General features: G+C 27.0%; 1 protein-coding gene across 6 annotated transcripts; it reads right to left on the bottom strand.

Moving 5' to 3' along the window:
- Positions 1-339: 339 nt before the first annotated feature.
- On the bottom strand, positions 340-13,204 carry LOC129963258 (uncharacterized). 6 transcript variants are annotated; one of them, XR_008783959.1, is made up of 8 exons: positions 13,085-13,204; positions 12,080-12,191; positions 11,267-11,566; positions 6,599-6,778; positions 6,239-6,349; positions 4,128-4,262; positions 1,413-2,611; positions 340-537 (listed from the first exon to the last, which is right to left on the bottom strand). XR_008783959.1 is itself a non-coding variant. In XM_056077500.1 (7 exons), exons 2-7 carry the CDS (start codon positions 12,151-12,153, stop codon positions 462-464), a joined length of 876 nt encoding a protein of 291 aa, XP_055933475.1. In that variant the 5' UTR covers positions 12,154-12,191; positions 12,934-13,130; the 3' UTR covers positions 340-461. The 6 variants fall into 6 exon arrangements, 1 of the variants encoding a protein (XP_055933475.1); XR_008783960.1 differs by having other exon boundaries at positions 12,080-12,184; positions 12,931-13,130; XR_008783958.1 differs by having other exon boundaries at positions 12,934-13,130.
- Between the last annotated feature and the right edge of the window lie 786 nt (positions 13,205-13,990).

The raw sequence follows: 13,990 nt of genomic DNA, 5'->3' as shown, positions 1-13,990 counted from the left end.
TAAAAGCTGAAAGGACAACAATCAATCATGTCCCAGTTTGACTAAATGTTATATTATCATTAAGTAATCTGATAATACATATTCAGATTAACATATTTTCATAAATAATCTGATATAATTACTGATAACACACAAAATGCAATTCCCTATTATGAGAGGTGAGATACATACATTTGGATACTTTCTGCAGCAAGCTACTGCATAATTTCAAAGGTTTTTGCATACCTGCTTTTGTAATTGAAAACTAGAATATAACTTGCCAGTTTTTGACTATTTTTATACAAAGAATTAAAAAAAATGTGTATAAAATAATACATGCACAATATAAGCAACAAAATGTACAAATAAAGTATTTTTATTTTCATTTAAATAGGAAAAAAATGAACAAGTGTAAGAAGTAAAATACAATGAAAAATACAGTTTATCATTTGTTGTCAGAGACAAATTCAGCTGTTCCTATGTTATGTATCCATGGTATCTTCAAATGTGGATGTTGGATTTGAGTTAATTCCATTTTTGTTTGCAAACATTTCAGGACTGAAAAGAGAAGTTATAAATAAAGTCAATTATAAAGTACTGAAAATTATTCACAACAAGATTTTTAATTTAATAAATGCATTTGCAGATTATGTTAGAACAACCATAAATTTAAATTAAAAACCAATCTATGTATTAAGACAATGGACTCCAAACTTTTAAACATTACAATTTATTTCATATACATTGAAATTTTTTTTTTCAGACCAACAATAGACTTTTCCCAAATCCTGTTGTATTTTATACCAAAAATAAATGTTTGTACAGAAAGAAAAAAAAAATATTTTTTAATATAATAAATGCTTAATCAAATGATGAGCTTTATGATAGCATTAGCTATTTAGTGAAGAAATCATTTCAACTAAAAAAGGTTTCTCCCAAATCTTTTCAAAACAATTATTATTATTATTATTTTAACTTAAGAATATCAGATACACAAAAGGGCTCCGATACATTTGAAAAAATGACTTAGTATGCTCTGCAACTCATAAAAAAGCAGGCAGTGGAAGTATTTTCTCTGTAACTTTTTTTCCATACTTCCCAATTAAAGTATTATTAATTCTCCATCCCACATATAAATTAGGGACACTGGGAGAGGCCACGAAAGCCATAAGTGATCAAATTTTTATTTCCGCACATGTAACTTTTGTGCTTTGCAACATAGTACGAAAACAAAGTATGCATTTTGGAAGCATTTTAGATACTGTAATAAGGCTTCTTTAAGATTTCAATAAATGTATAGACTATGATTGAGACAAGCAATGTTTATTTTTGTCCCCAGATTATTTATTTATACTTTTAGCTAATCAGATATTATATCACATATAAACACATAAATATTAAATCATCTTTTTTTCGTACTCCTTTCTACTCACTTTTTTGCAAATTTTTTCCTTCCTTGGTGACTATTTTCTTTGCCAGGCTCTCAGAAGGCTGACCAAATCACAAAGGTGCCTTATATTGGTCAAATGACACAGAGCTACTGCATTATTATTAAGATTATTTTATTAAATTTTGTTTATTTAATTAGTTGGATTTTGAATTAGCGAGTTTATGTTCGCACAAATGTGCAGACCGATAGATGGTAAATTCATGTACAGATTTGGTTTAAAAGTTAATATTGATCTACACTTTAAATGCTAAAATATGTGGTAAATTTTACAGATCATTTTGAAATTATTGTGTTTACTAGCATTTGTGCAGACAGTGAAGGGGAGGAACTGTCCTAGAAATGAATGTGAATTCAAATTTTATAAAAATTTGTAAATTTAGAGTTACAATAACCAAATTTCATCTGCCTATTCATACTATTTTTGAGTTAACATTTTAAAGATATATATAGATTCCTAAATTTTATTTTTTGAAGGTCTAAATTATCGTGATAGGCAAAATTTTGATCTTGAATTTTTAATGGTTGCAATTCTCTCTCTGAATATTTCGTATACGAGGAAATGAAAAAGGAATTTTATTTTCATTAACTTATTTTCGTAAACTGTGATAATGAATCCAAAAGTCTCTTATAGAGTCTTAGATCCTGTCAAAAATAGGATATCGCAAAGAAAGTGCAATCCTATAATCAGGCAGATCTGGCATAGTTCTGTAATGCTGTTGAATTTTATTTATTTTTATTTTGTTTCCCTAATGTGATTTTTTTCCCTGAGAAAGAAAAATAAATACTTGTACAAAAAATTTTAAGATCCTTATATAAGCATTAAAAATAAGCAGTTTAAGGACATTTAATGAGACTACGCACCTCGTTTTCATTGCTGAGTAACAGAGAAGTCTGTATTTTATAGGTATTTATATTGCCAGGTAAAATTTCTAAATTTAGTTAATTAACTTTTATTAGATTCGCCACTGATTTGTACAAGGCACTAAAAGGACTTAGTGATTATCATCAAAATTTTGGAAAAGTAGGATAAAAAACACGAAAGATAGAAATGGTTGATGTTATAGTGGGATAAGCAACATGCGAAATTTCGAAAAAAAGGATCAGTGCTCTTTGTCGACCAAATATAAATAGAACCGATAGAGGTAATAAATAATAGCTGCAAGAGACAGATCATTCGATTGCCTGTAGAGAAGAATCAGATATCAAGAATAGAAACAACATGGGAAAGGAAGCAAAAGAAATCATGTCATTTGCCAAAAAGTTATATAGATAAAAAAAAATATGAGTGTTTAATTTAATCTACAAAGTGTCCCTGCGCATTCATCCAATGATATGTCAACAATGTACAGCAGAAAATTGTGCTGTTAACAACGTCTGAAGTAGCCCAAAACAATGCATATTATATTAAGTAAATTAGTAGTTAGTGGTATTAAGTAAATGGTAAGTACAGCAGTATAGAAATTCACACATATTTGTTCACTTTTCTAGTTAAACTCTCAGAAAATATTGGAAAGTATCACTTTACTACATACAAATGTGTTGGTTAGCATCAAAACCAAAACATGGCATTTTTATTGATTCATATTGAAAATACTGGGCAAAAATTTTGGGAATTTCAACAATCTATTAAAGACGGTCGTAATATGCACAAGTCTATTGAAACCCAGAAAAAAATGCACCTGTCTACACTATGCATGACTATCTTCAATGCAACCTATCTAAAAAAAGGAAGATTGCTCTCTCATATTCTGCATAAAATTCAGTAATTTCAAACTTTTCTTGGATACTTATGCAGAATAAAACAAAGAATATTGAAGGTAATAAAATCCTTTGACTAAAGATAAAATGCTTCCCCTTTGTGAGTAAACAGTTTTCATCAATAATTTTCTGACACAATTATTCAGGAAATTACTCTAAAATCCATGTCTATGGTTGAGTAGCTTTAATGGCTCCTGTATTTTTAAAGGATTACATGCTAATGGAGTGTATCACAAGAATTTTATTCTTGGTATAAATTTCTGCCAAATTTAAGGACTTCTGAGAATCTAGATTTAAAATGAAGCCTAGAAAGTGACATGGAATATGAAGCTGATTTTGCTTAGATAAATAATTAAGGTGCATTTTACAATAATTGTCTATTGCAATATGAAAAATTATGTTTAGGACACTAAAGGCAATTTAAATAGTCAGTGCAATGCATTAGAACATAATAGTAATATAAATTATAATTAATAACGATTTTTTCTGAGGAAATATTACAACATAATTTATATTTATAAAAATAAATGAAATCAAGGATATAAACAAATAAATTCACTTAAATAATTATGACTGCTTTAAGATAAGAAGCTTACATTTTGGCAGATACTAGTCACCAAGATTACAAAAAAAAAGTAAGAAGAGGGTGCTTTTCACGGGCTGACTAAAATGTCCAAACAATTATTTAGGGATTTAAACCAATAATCTAATCAATAGTAAACCGAACTTGAAAATCACAGACATGTAAAATAAATTTTAATATTTTTCATAAGAAGTCAAAAGTTTAAAATTAAACATGACAAAAAAATTATGACAATATTATATTTTTACACTAGTTTCCTTTTAATTGTTGATTTTACAATAAAATTAGAATTATAAAATAATCCACAAAAATTAACAAAGCTATAAAAATATTTACAGAAATGAAACAAAATAATACCTTATACCAGAACTGTTAGCATTTGATAGAACAGGTTCTTCTTCTACTTCATCGTCATCTGAGTTTTCATTTGGCCTTAGGAGTGGATTGTTATTGGGTGGTGTCCATGGCACAAGTGCTAATGAAGGTCGTTCTCTGTAATTTAAAAACAATTTCATGATTGATATCAATTAGGATGGGAATTCTCAATGCAAGATCCTTACATAAAATAAAGTTGCACTGAAATTTAGAGTAGAAACTAATCTATGATATAATTATACACAGCATTTAAAAATACTAGTTCAAAAAATAGAGACTTAAAGTTTTAAAAAAAAGAAGGAAAAAAACATAGTGCAACAGAAAACAGTATAATGAAATAAAATTATATAACACAACCAAAATCTTTTAAACACACAATGCAATTCCCCCTCCCCTTCCAACAGATAGAGAATGTGTCAAATAAAATCTGGCACAAGCTGAATAATCTGTTAAAATGTGTAAAATTGCCAATCAATTCCCACATTGCTTGAATATTGATGGATGATTTGAAAACAGAACTAATCTCAAAGTCTAAAGCAAAAAAGGAAAAGCTTATTTTAATCTACTGACAGCATAGGGACTTTTTTTTTAATGAGGGAATGACCTTGAGTCAAAAGAACTTTTTGACTCAAGATCACATTAATGAAATAGGATAAAGATAACAGGATTGGTTCTTTATACAATCAGAAGCATTTCTGATCTATCTTAACTCCAATCCCAAAAGATGATATAGTCCTTTAACTCAAGCAGATAAACAACTTAAAGAGCTAATCAACTATTTAAACAACTAATAAACAGACACCAATTATGTACCATCTGTCAAAATGAAGCAAGAACTGAAGCAGATTACAAACACTTGTATCTATAAAATTCCAATTTCTGAATTTATATGACCTGCCATAATGTCCAACATATGGGGCTATGTTGCTGTCTCAAAGACGCTAACAGAATAGAATAATAAATGCAGAAATGTGAAGGGAGACTGGATTACCCCAAGGGGGGACATGATGCTCATCACATTAAATAAAGATGCATTGATGGTGACTTGTTGACAACAAAGATAATATAAACTTAAAACATTTTATCAATATCTGCACTGAAAATTTTTATTAAACATGTAACACAATTATGTGACAAAATAAATGTAAACAAGAATTGACGATGAGAAAAATCAAGAACAATTTTTTTTTTAAATGTTATTCATTTTCTAAAATGAAATATCCTCTACCACTAATACACACTTGATTAACATTGATGCAGTTAAAAATACTCCTGCAACTTCAAATCTAAAAGCACTATTAGCATCACCATATTTAGAAGAGCTTCTTTAGAACATGAGAAATAATAGTTCTGCATTCTCCTTTTTAATCAACAAAATTAGTAAAAATCAAGTGATGATGATAATGTTCAACATGGTGCAATACTTTTGATGTGACATTCTTCAAAAGAAAATGTTTTGCTAATGAACGATTAAAATATAGAAGCAATATCAAGCAGTAAAATATACTTTTTATGCATATTTCCTATTGATAGTGTCTCATAAAAGAATTATTTTTTAATGTCTCTTATTTATAATTTAATCTCCGAGAGCAAATCCATAACTAACACCATTGCAATCAAAAATGCCCAATATAAAAAAATTCTAGATGACAATTCTTCATAGAAGCCAATTATTACAAAGTCTGCAATCAAATCAATTTCACAGTTTCAAAAGAAAATTGTTTTTTCTATAATAAAACAAATATTTTTTTATTTTCAATAATTATTTGTTGATGAAAAATTTACAGACAGAAGAGAAGCTGAAAAATAATATGTATTCCACTCACAAAGAGAGGCAGAGAAACCATTTTCTCTACATGCAGATTATATTTAATATAAACCTGCATGTAGAGAAACCATATTTAAACCAAAGAATTGAATTTTCCATTTTCATCTGTCTTAATGTACACTGAATTCTTAAAATTTTCTGACTTAATAGTACATTTTCAAATAACAAGATTTCAAGTAACAAGCAATGTTTTCTTAATATTATATAACAGGAACATAATTTAATCACTAATATAATAATATTTCAAGTTTAAAAATGTACTTACACTTTATCTAAAAATGCACTAGCAAATATTTTTTCTGGCTCTACAAGTTTTTTAAGTTCAGGAGCTAAAACTAATGATTTTGAACTGGAACCATCCTCATTGCCTTTTAATCTAAAAAAAAAAAAAAAGAAAAAAATTGTAAAAATAACAATAAGATGTAAATATCAGACAATAAGACAAATAGAGACATAAATTGATACTTGAGCTCTATAGCTATTTGCAGAAAATTTATACTTCAGTATATTTAATAAATAAGATTATTGTTGTCCTCTTTAAAAATATGGAATTTATTCAACTTTTTAATATTTGATTAGCTAAAAATATAAAATATTATTTTTAAAAAAATTATACATTACGTACATAAAATCTAACTGATTTAAATTTGTAACTGTCTTATTCATTGAATCACATTCAACAGGAGGACCACAAGGTCCAAATGGAGTATTTTCTGAAGGAACTGTGTATTCATTACTGATATGCATCTCACGAAAGCGTGCTGCCATACGTTCTTCAGTAATACACAGCTTTTGAGGTCCGACACTGAAAAAAAAAAAAGCTTTTAGTTAAGAAATTTTATAAATTTAGAAGATATTTACAAAATGATTAAATAAAAACAAAATTTTATTTAGCAAAATGAAAAACTGTCAATTTTTTAGGACAAACATTCATGATTTATTAACCTTCTTGCAGCATATCCCACGATTTCCATGGGCAACCTAGAAGTAGCAAAGCTTGCACAACCCACGATTTCCGCGGGGATGCATTTTTTCGCTTATTTCACTGAGCAACCAGCTCTTTTCCCATTCATGGTTTCATTTTGGCTTTTCTGGTTTCTTTCAGATCTGAGTTAACAGATAGTGTTAGTTGTCAATGGTTCTGTATACAAGTATGTTTTGCAGCATTTTGCAGATTCTTTTCAAAGTTCATAGATGTCTGGCAGGAAACGTTTCATAATTTTTGAACCCATTTTGGTAAAATAATTTCACAACAAGAGGATTAACCCACTAAAAAGAATGCAAAAAGAATTAAAAATATATTCAGGAGACTTAGGACGTAATATAAATTCAATATTTCTGAGATTCAAGAGTTTTTTTTTTTTTTTTTTTTTAAATTTTCAAAGGCTAAACAAAGAAGGCAATAGGAACTTTTTTTTTTCACTAACTGATATCAAATAAACCATTTTTATTTTATTTTGGTTCATTTAACCAATTATTTTACCAATTGATATCTTAGACTTAGAAAACATTTTTTATCAGCATCACTTATTAAATGCATACACTGTATAATGATGATTTCTGCAAAAATAGCATAATAATGAGTTAACAAACAATCATTATTATTGTACCAGAGATAAACAAAGCATCTCTGAGACAGCGAAAAGAGAAAAATTTAAGTAATGTTTTGTTGTTGTTTTTTAACTGGAGATTGGTAAATATGAAAGTTAGATTTTTGATGGATTTAGATATTATTAACAGAAGCTGCATTACAAATGTTGATATCAAAACCATAATCAGCTATGAAAACTATGAATACACAATAAAGCTATGAAAACACAGTAAATAATAATAATAATAACTACACACTTTTGTGATTACGATATTACTTGGTACACTACAAAAAAAGCAATAAATAACTGAAAATGTTCTTTCAAAAAGAGAGAGTTTGTCACAAACAATACTATTGAAATAAAACTATATATAAAATTACTTTCATCATTCTTGATTTCCCATTTTAAGTCCTAGCAAATCAACAATAGTAGAATGCCTCGTACTGATCCACATTTTTGCAGCAAACCACACTCATTTTAAATTAGAGAGTAATGTTTAAATATTGATTTGGAAAGGATGACAAAATTGGAATGTCAGATGCAACAATTATAATTTTAATTTTTAACATTTTTTTTTATTCCGAAATAGTGACTAATTAAAAAAAAAATTCTCAAAATTCAGTAAATTATGTCAAAGTTACAAAATAATTTTTTTCGAAGAACAATTGTTTATTTCCAATGGTACACATATTTTTGTTTTCCAGCCTTTAAAAAATATACTATGGACATTTGCAAAGAAAAAAAAATCCAAGATAACATATGTGGATGTATTCCCAATACTCAAAATATTAAAACAAATTCAACAAAATCCAAAACTTTCGAGTTTTTGAAAAATTTTATTAAGTCTAAATAAATTACTGTTAATTTAAATTTTAAAATAAATTATTCTTAAAATCAATAAATTTATATTTTCACCAAAATAATTAACTGATTCCTAATTTATTCCCTCAAACAATATTAATACTTTGACATTTGTTCATGGCTACCTGTCATGTGTATATGACCTTACCTATTTCTCTCCACCGAACACAATATTTTATCTCAGAAAACAAATGCAATGAATGTCATTAATAAACAACACAAAAATAAAATATGATTAAATAAAAAGGCCAGATTTGAAAATTATTTGTTTCATAAATGGACACAAATAATTCAAATTCTTATATAATAAAAAAACCACAGCAATAAGATATAGTTAACTATAAATCTTTTTTAAAAAACCTCATGAATAATATAAACAGCACTGACTTTCCACAATGAATGCAATTTTAATAACTACACTCAACAAGAAGAACAAAATTAAGAATTTTTTCAAAACAAAAATAAAACTTGACTTCAAAGTATTGCAACAAACTTGAAATACAAAACACCAATAGTGAAAATAAATTCCTATTTCATCATTAAAAATCAAATTTCTAAAAAATAAAGGCAGGTCTGAGAATCACTCATCCCATTCAAAACCAAATACTCACTCTAAGACAGATTTTCATTCATACAAAAGAACATCGCACAAGACGTTGCCAAAAGACCATCCTTTAATGGAAGAAAAATATTCAAATGAAGTTATCTTTAGATGCTAGCAAATACAGGCACTAAAATTTACTAGCATTAAAAATTTTCAAATATGTTTAAAATTTTGGTTTTTAGAGATAAATTTTATAGTTTACGATGTTTTAAACAGATATTTCATTATAGATTTAAAATTTCATCATCAAAAAGATATTATATGAAAGAAATTAGTCCAACTTAAAGTGCCCCAAAAAAACAAAGTGTTGTATTTAATATAATTATCAATTATACGAATGATATGTACAAATTTCAAAATTTTCTATGGATACTCTGATATATTATTGTTTGGTTGCAAAGAGGCCATTAGATAGTTTTGCATTCAAGTTTGAAACAATGCTTTCTTACTTGGAAGATAGGAAAGTAAAAATAAAAATGATTTAATCATATAAATATACATAATTGATTCAGTTTGATTATTAATTTCAACAATTTCATTTATTGTAATGAATAAATTCCTAAAAAATAAAAATTATTTCCTATGTCTCCTAAGATAAAGGATTTATCAGAAAGTTATAATATTTAACTATAATACATACAGAATCTTTTATGAACAATTATATTATTTTATAAGCTACATTATAAGAGGTTTCAATATCTGATTTTGCATTCAATAATCAAGTATTAAAGTTGAAGCAGCCTTCTCCCATATAAAGAATGGAGGGACAACAATGCAAAAATAGCATTGCACAAATTATATCTACTGAATTAATAATATCTATTAATTTAGAACAACATCAATATGTAAAATTTTTTCAATACCTTTTATATAGTAATAGTAGGCTGGCGAGTTAAGTGAGTTATGGATATCAAAAACTAAATATGAAAGAATCTCAACAAATATGCTTAAGAAAAACTAAGACACACAACAAATGCATCAGGTTTTTCAACCTGTTAATAATTAAACAAGGTTGCAATTAATTGAGATAATCTGTAATTTTGGAGAATAATATTAACAAATTTCAATTCAAATACAAATTTTTAGAAAATGTGAATAAAGATGATGCGAAAATGCTATACAAAAACTTAGTATATTTCCGTCAATATTCAAACACACCGAGGACAGATTTGTTTTTCTCAATTTTTACAATGAAGCAAGTCCTAAAGTAAAAGATTTATGTTTCAGAATTTGAAATTATCGTCACTGAAATAAATATCTAAAATAAAATATTAATAACAACTACATAATCTATCCATAGAAAAATTGTCATCAATTCAATCATCATATTACAAAATCCACACACAAATAGTTGAAAAATTAATTTTCAACATATGCTGAAAGTTTAACTTCCAATGCAAGCTGGTTACACAAAAATCATGAATTTTTATAACATTAATGAATATACTCCCATGCTAATGCAAATTAGAAACAAAATGAAAAAGTAATTTATTAATACATTTTTAATATCAAAATATAAAGAACAAGAAGAGATTCTAGAACAGGCTTTTAATACAAGATGAAAAAATAATCCTATTTTAATTTCTTCCTCAAATGCAATGCATTTAATTAGACAATGAAGATATTCATGTGCACATTACTAGATTTAAGAAAAGGTTTTGCATACAAAAACCAAATAAATGACTTGTTTTTATTATAAACAATATACTAATTCTTTCATTTAAAACTTAATTTCTGGATACTTTTATAATACATTAAATTTTTTTTAATCCATTTCACAGTTTTACATTACAGTAGTCAATTATTTTTACATGAAGACATTCAATAATTAACTGTCAAAACACATACAAGCGGCTTTTAATTATCTTTTGCCAAATAGTTTCCACAAAGAAAGTTTTAGGGAATTTATACATAAAATATGATTTAACCACTTTGCATGGAAAATCAATACTTAAAATCATGTTAGTCTAGTTAATCATGTTAAATTTGATTGTGTTTGTCAATGGCTTGCAATAAAAACACAAACATCATAACAAAATAATGCTACTTGTGGATATTTACATCCCCTAGCTTAGTCAGTATTTTTCAGATTATACCAAGCTCCATTATAACCATCTCCAATGTAACTCCAATGTAACCATCTTAGCAATAAAACCTGGGGCCACAAATATCCACAAGTACCAAAATAAGAGATTTCAATTTTTTTTCTAATATAATTAAAATTATGATCACATACTCAAGAAGTTCGAGATCACTTTTCCTCTTTAAATGGGAATTCACATTGCTTTTATTAGGTCCAAAATTATTCAATAGTTCCCAGCTAGTAGCAGTTTGTGAGGTACACGGATCTGGTGGAAATGGAGCTGTAAAGTGTACAATGGGTTCTTGCATATTTGAATCACCTTTTGTTACCCAGGGCATAAAACTTGGAACAGTGTGTGCCCATGAAAATGTTGATGTATTTGCATACACAGCTGTAGATGTAGGAGCCACTTCTGGTGGCAGACCTCCGTAATTCATTGCATCTGGATTGAAACTACAAGAAATAATATAAATTATTTACTAAATAATTTGAAAGTTTTATATTACTGATTATTGAAATTGTTACACTATTTAATCAACTGAGGTTAGAATGAACTTTTTGGTACAGTCATTAAGATACCAGTTTCATTTGATAAAACACAAATGCCAAAAATTTGATGGCAATATTATGACAATAAATGTTTGTCTTGCTTAATTTATTTCCAAAAAACTATATTACATTTCTTTCAGTTAAATGGCCAATACCAGAAGGCAAATTTCAAACCAGAATCTACAACTAGATCATAGTCTTTGAAATCAATTTTGTTGCACTTTTTTCTTAGTCTAATGACAGCTAAAACTCATACAAAATGCATAAATTTTCTATCTGCAACAATTGTCATAATATAAAAAAATTGCATAAAAAAAACAAGGGGGCAATTGCTCTTATTAATAGAAAAATATTTTAAAAATCATACAATAAATAAATAACAAAGTTCGTAACTATAATAATAAATAGAATTCATACTTATTTAGGGCAACTGATGAAGGAGACACACCAGCCGGAATACTGTTTTGCCAAGGATTAGTAATATGCTGCATTTCATAGATGTTCACATTCACACAAATAAATAAATTACCTGAGAAGCAAATTTTTAAAATGTAATTATATGCTAAACTTAATTATAAATGGATAGATTGTTAAATTACAGAAATGTAAAAATCACAGCTATATTCAGGATGTTTCAAGCACTGTAGTTATTTATCAAGAAAGTTTTTGATAACATAATTATAGAAAAAACAAGAAATAATACCATTAAATGTTTAATATATATTATTTTAATGAAGACCTCATTAATAAAACAGATAAAATCTTGGCTTTGTAGAATAACTTATCAAGTTTAATATTCAGAGAAAATAAAATGTTTATAAGGAATAATACATTGATTCCGATAAGAAACACTGCATTGTTACATCTACTATATCGAAAAGGCCTCATTTTCTGATTATTGAAATCTAAGGACAGTTATATTCATTCGAAAAATTGTTTTGAATACAAATCAAACAAAATATTACATTCAAACCAACATAAAAACTGCTTTTACGAGTACCATTTACATCACGAAAGAACATTTTAATTAATGAAATGTAAATCTTTCTTAAATAATGTGGTGGTCACCATTTAAATACAAAATGACAGACAAACTTTTAAAATAAATAACAATGAAGCCTAATTACATATAAAGAATGACTCTTCTTTTTTTAAAAAGAAATTTATATGTACACAAATTTATTTATCTTTGCTTCTTTGTAATCTTTCACATACACACACTTATAACACAATTCCATAAAATACATAACATTACAAACTAAACTACATACAAACAATCTTTCCCCTTCTTTAAAAATTTTACATGTATACAAAATGTATCTTTGCTTCTATATAATCGTCCACATACACACAAAATACTATTCCACATTCAACAACAAACAATTGGAACTATCATTCTAGAGAATGCTACAATTTTCTTACAAACAAAAACTTCTCGATATAATTTTATGCGACGCGAATTTCAGAATAGAAGCCACCTAAATGGCATAGTGGTACTTTACAGCTTGTCGCTCTAGAGCTAAAATTTAGTGTCAAAACAATAATCGAAGCATCGTTCACTTATCGACTAACTTCTTAGATTTCAGATCAGTGCTTTCATAATTTCTAGAAAATACTTACGCACTTTTGATAAGAGGGATTTAGCATAATATAAACTACACTTTAGCTAATATTATTAATTATCTATTTCCAATAACAATTACTTCAATTAAATTTTTAATTTTTAAAAAGTGCTTTAAAAGAATTAATTGAACTTGGAAGAATTTTTATTAATTTAGTATTCTCTCTTCAAAGATTGTGTTTTCATTTCTATATATAGTGAACAGAGAGTGCCAAATGTGGAACACAACAGCCGTTGGCAGAGGTAATCACAAATATATAGAAACCAGTCATCAATTCCAATTGTTTAAAGCAGATTATTAATGATGGCATATAAAAATTATCGAAATTAATACAGTGATTCTGGCTGGAAGATGCTTCTTTAAATTTACCAAATATTACAAGGATTTTGAGAGAACAACTAGTCGCCCAAGACGATTAGGGGTAATTAATATTAAAATTAATAGAATAAATTATCATTATCTTAATTAATAATGTTACTAAAATTATAATATTAGTATTAATAATTTGCTATATTATCAAAAGATCTTAAGTATTAAGTATAAGTATTTAGTCATTTGAATTTCAGAAAACGTTGTCCAATTATTTGTAGATTCTGAACAGCAGTTGACAGTGTTGCCATCTAGTGGTTATAATTCATGGCATTTCTTTACAGAATAATAACATATACATATTATATTGTTTTAACATTCCTTACTATTCAAAATT

This window comes from Argiope bruennichi, chromosome 3 (genome assembly GCF_947563725.1).
Source record: "Argiope bruennichi chromosome 3, qqArgBrue1.1, whole genome shotgun sequence".
Lineage (NCBI taxonomy): Eukaryota > Metazoa > Arthropoda > Arachnida > Araneae > Araneidae > Argiope > Argiope bruennichi.
This window is presented reverse-complemented; position numbering and strand designations above follow the sequence as displayed.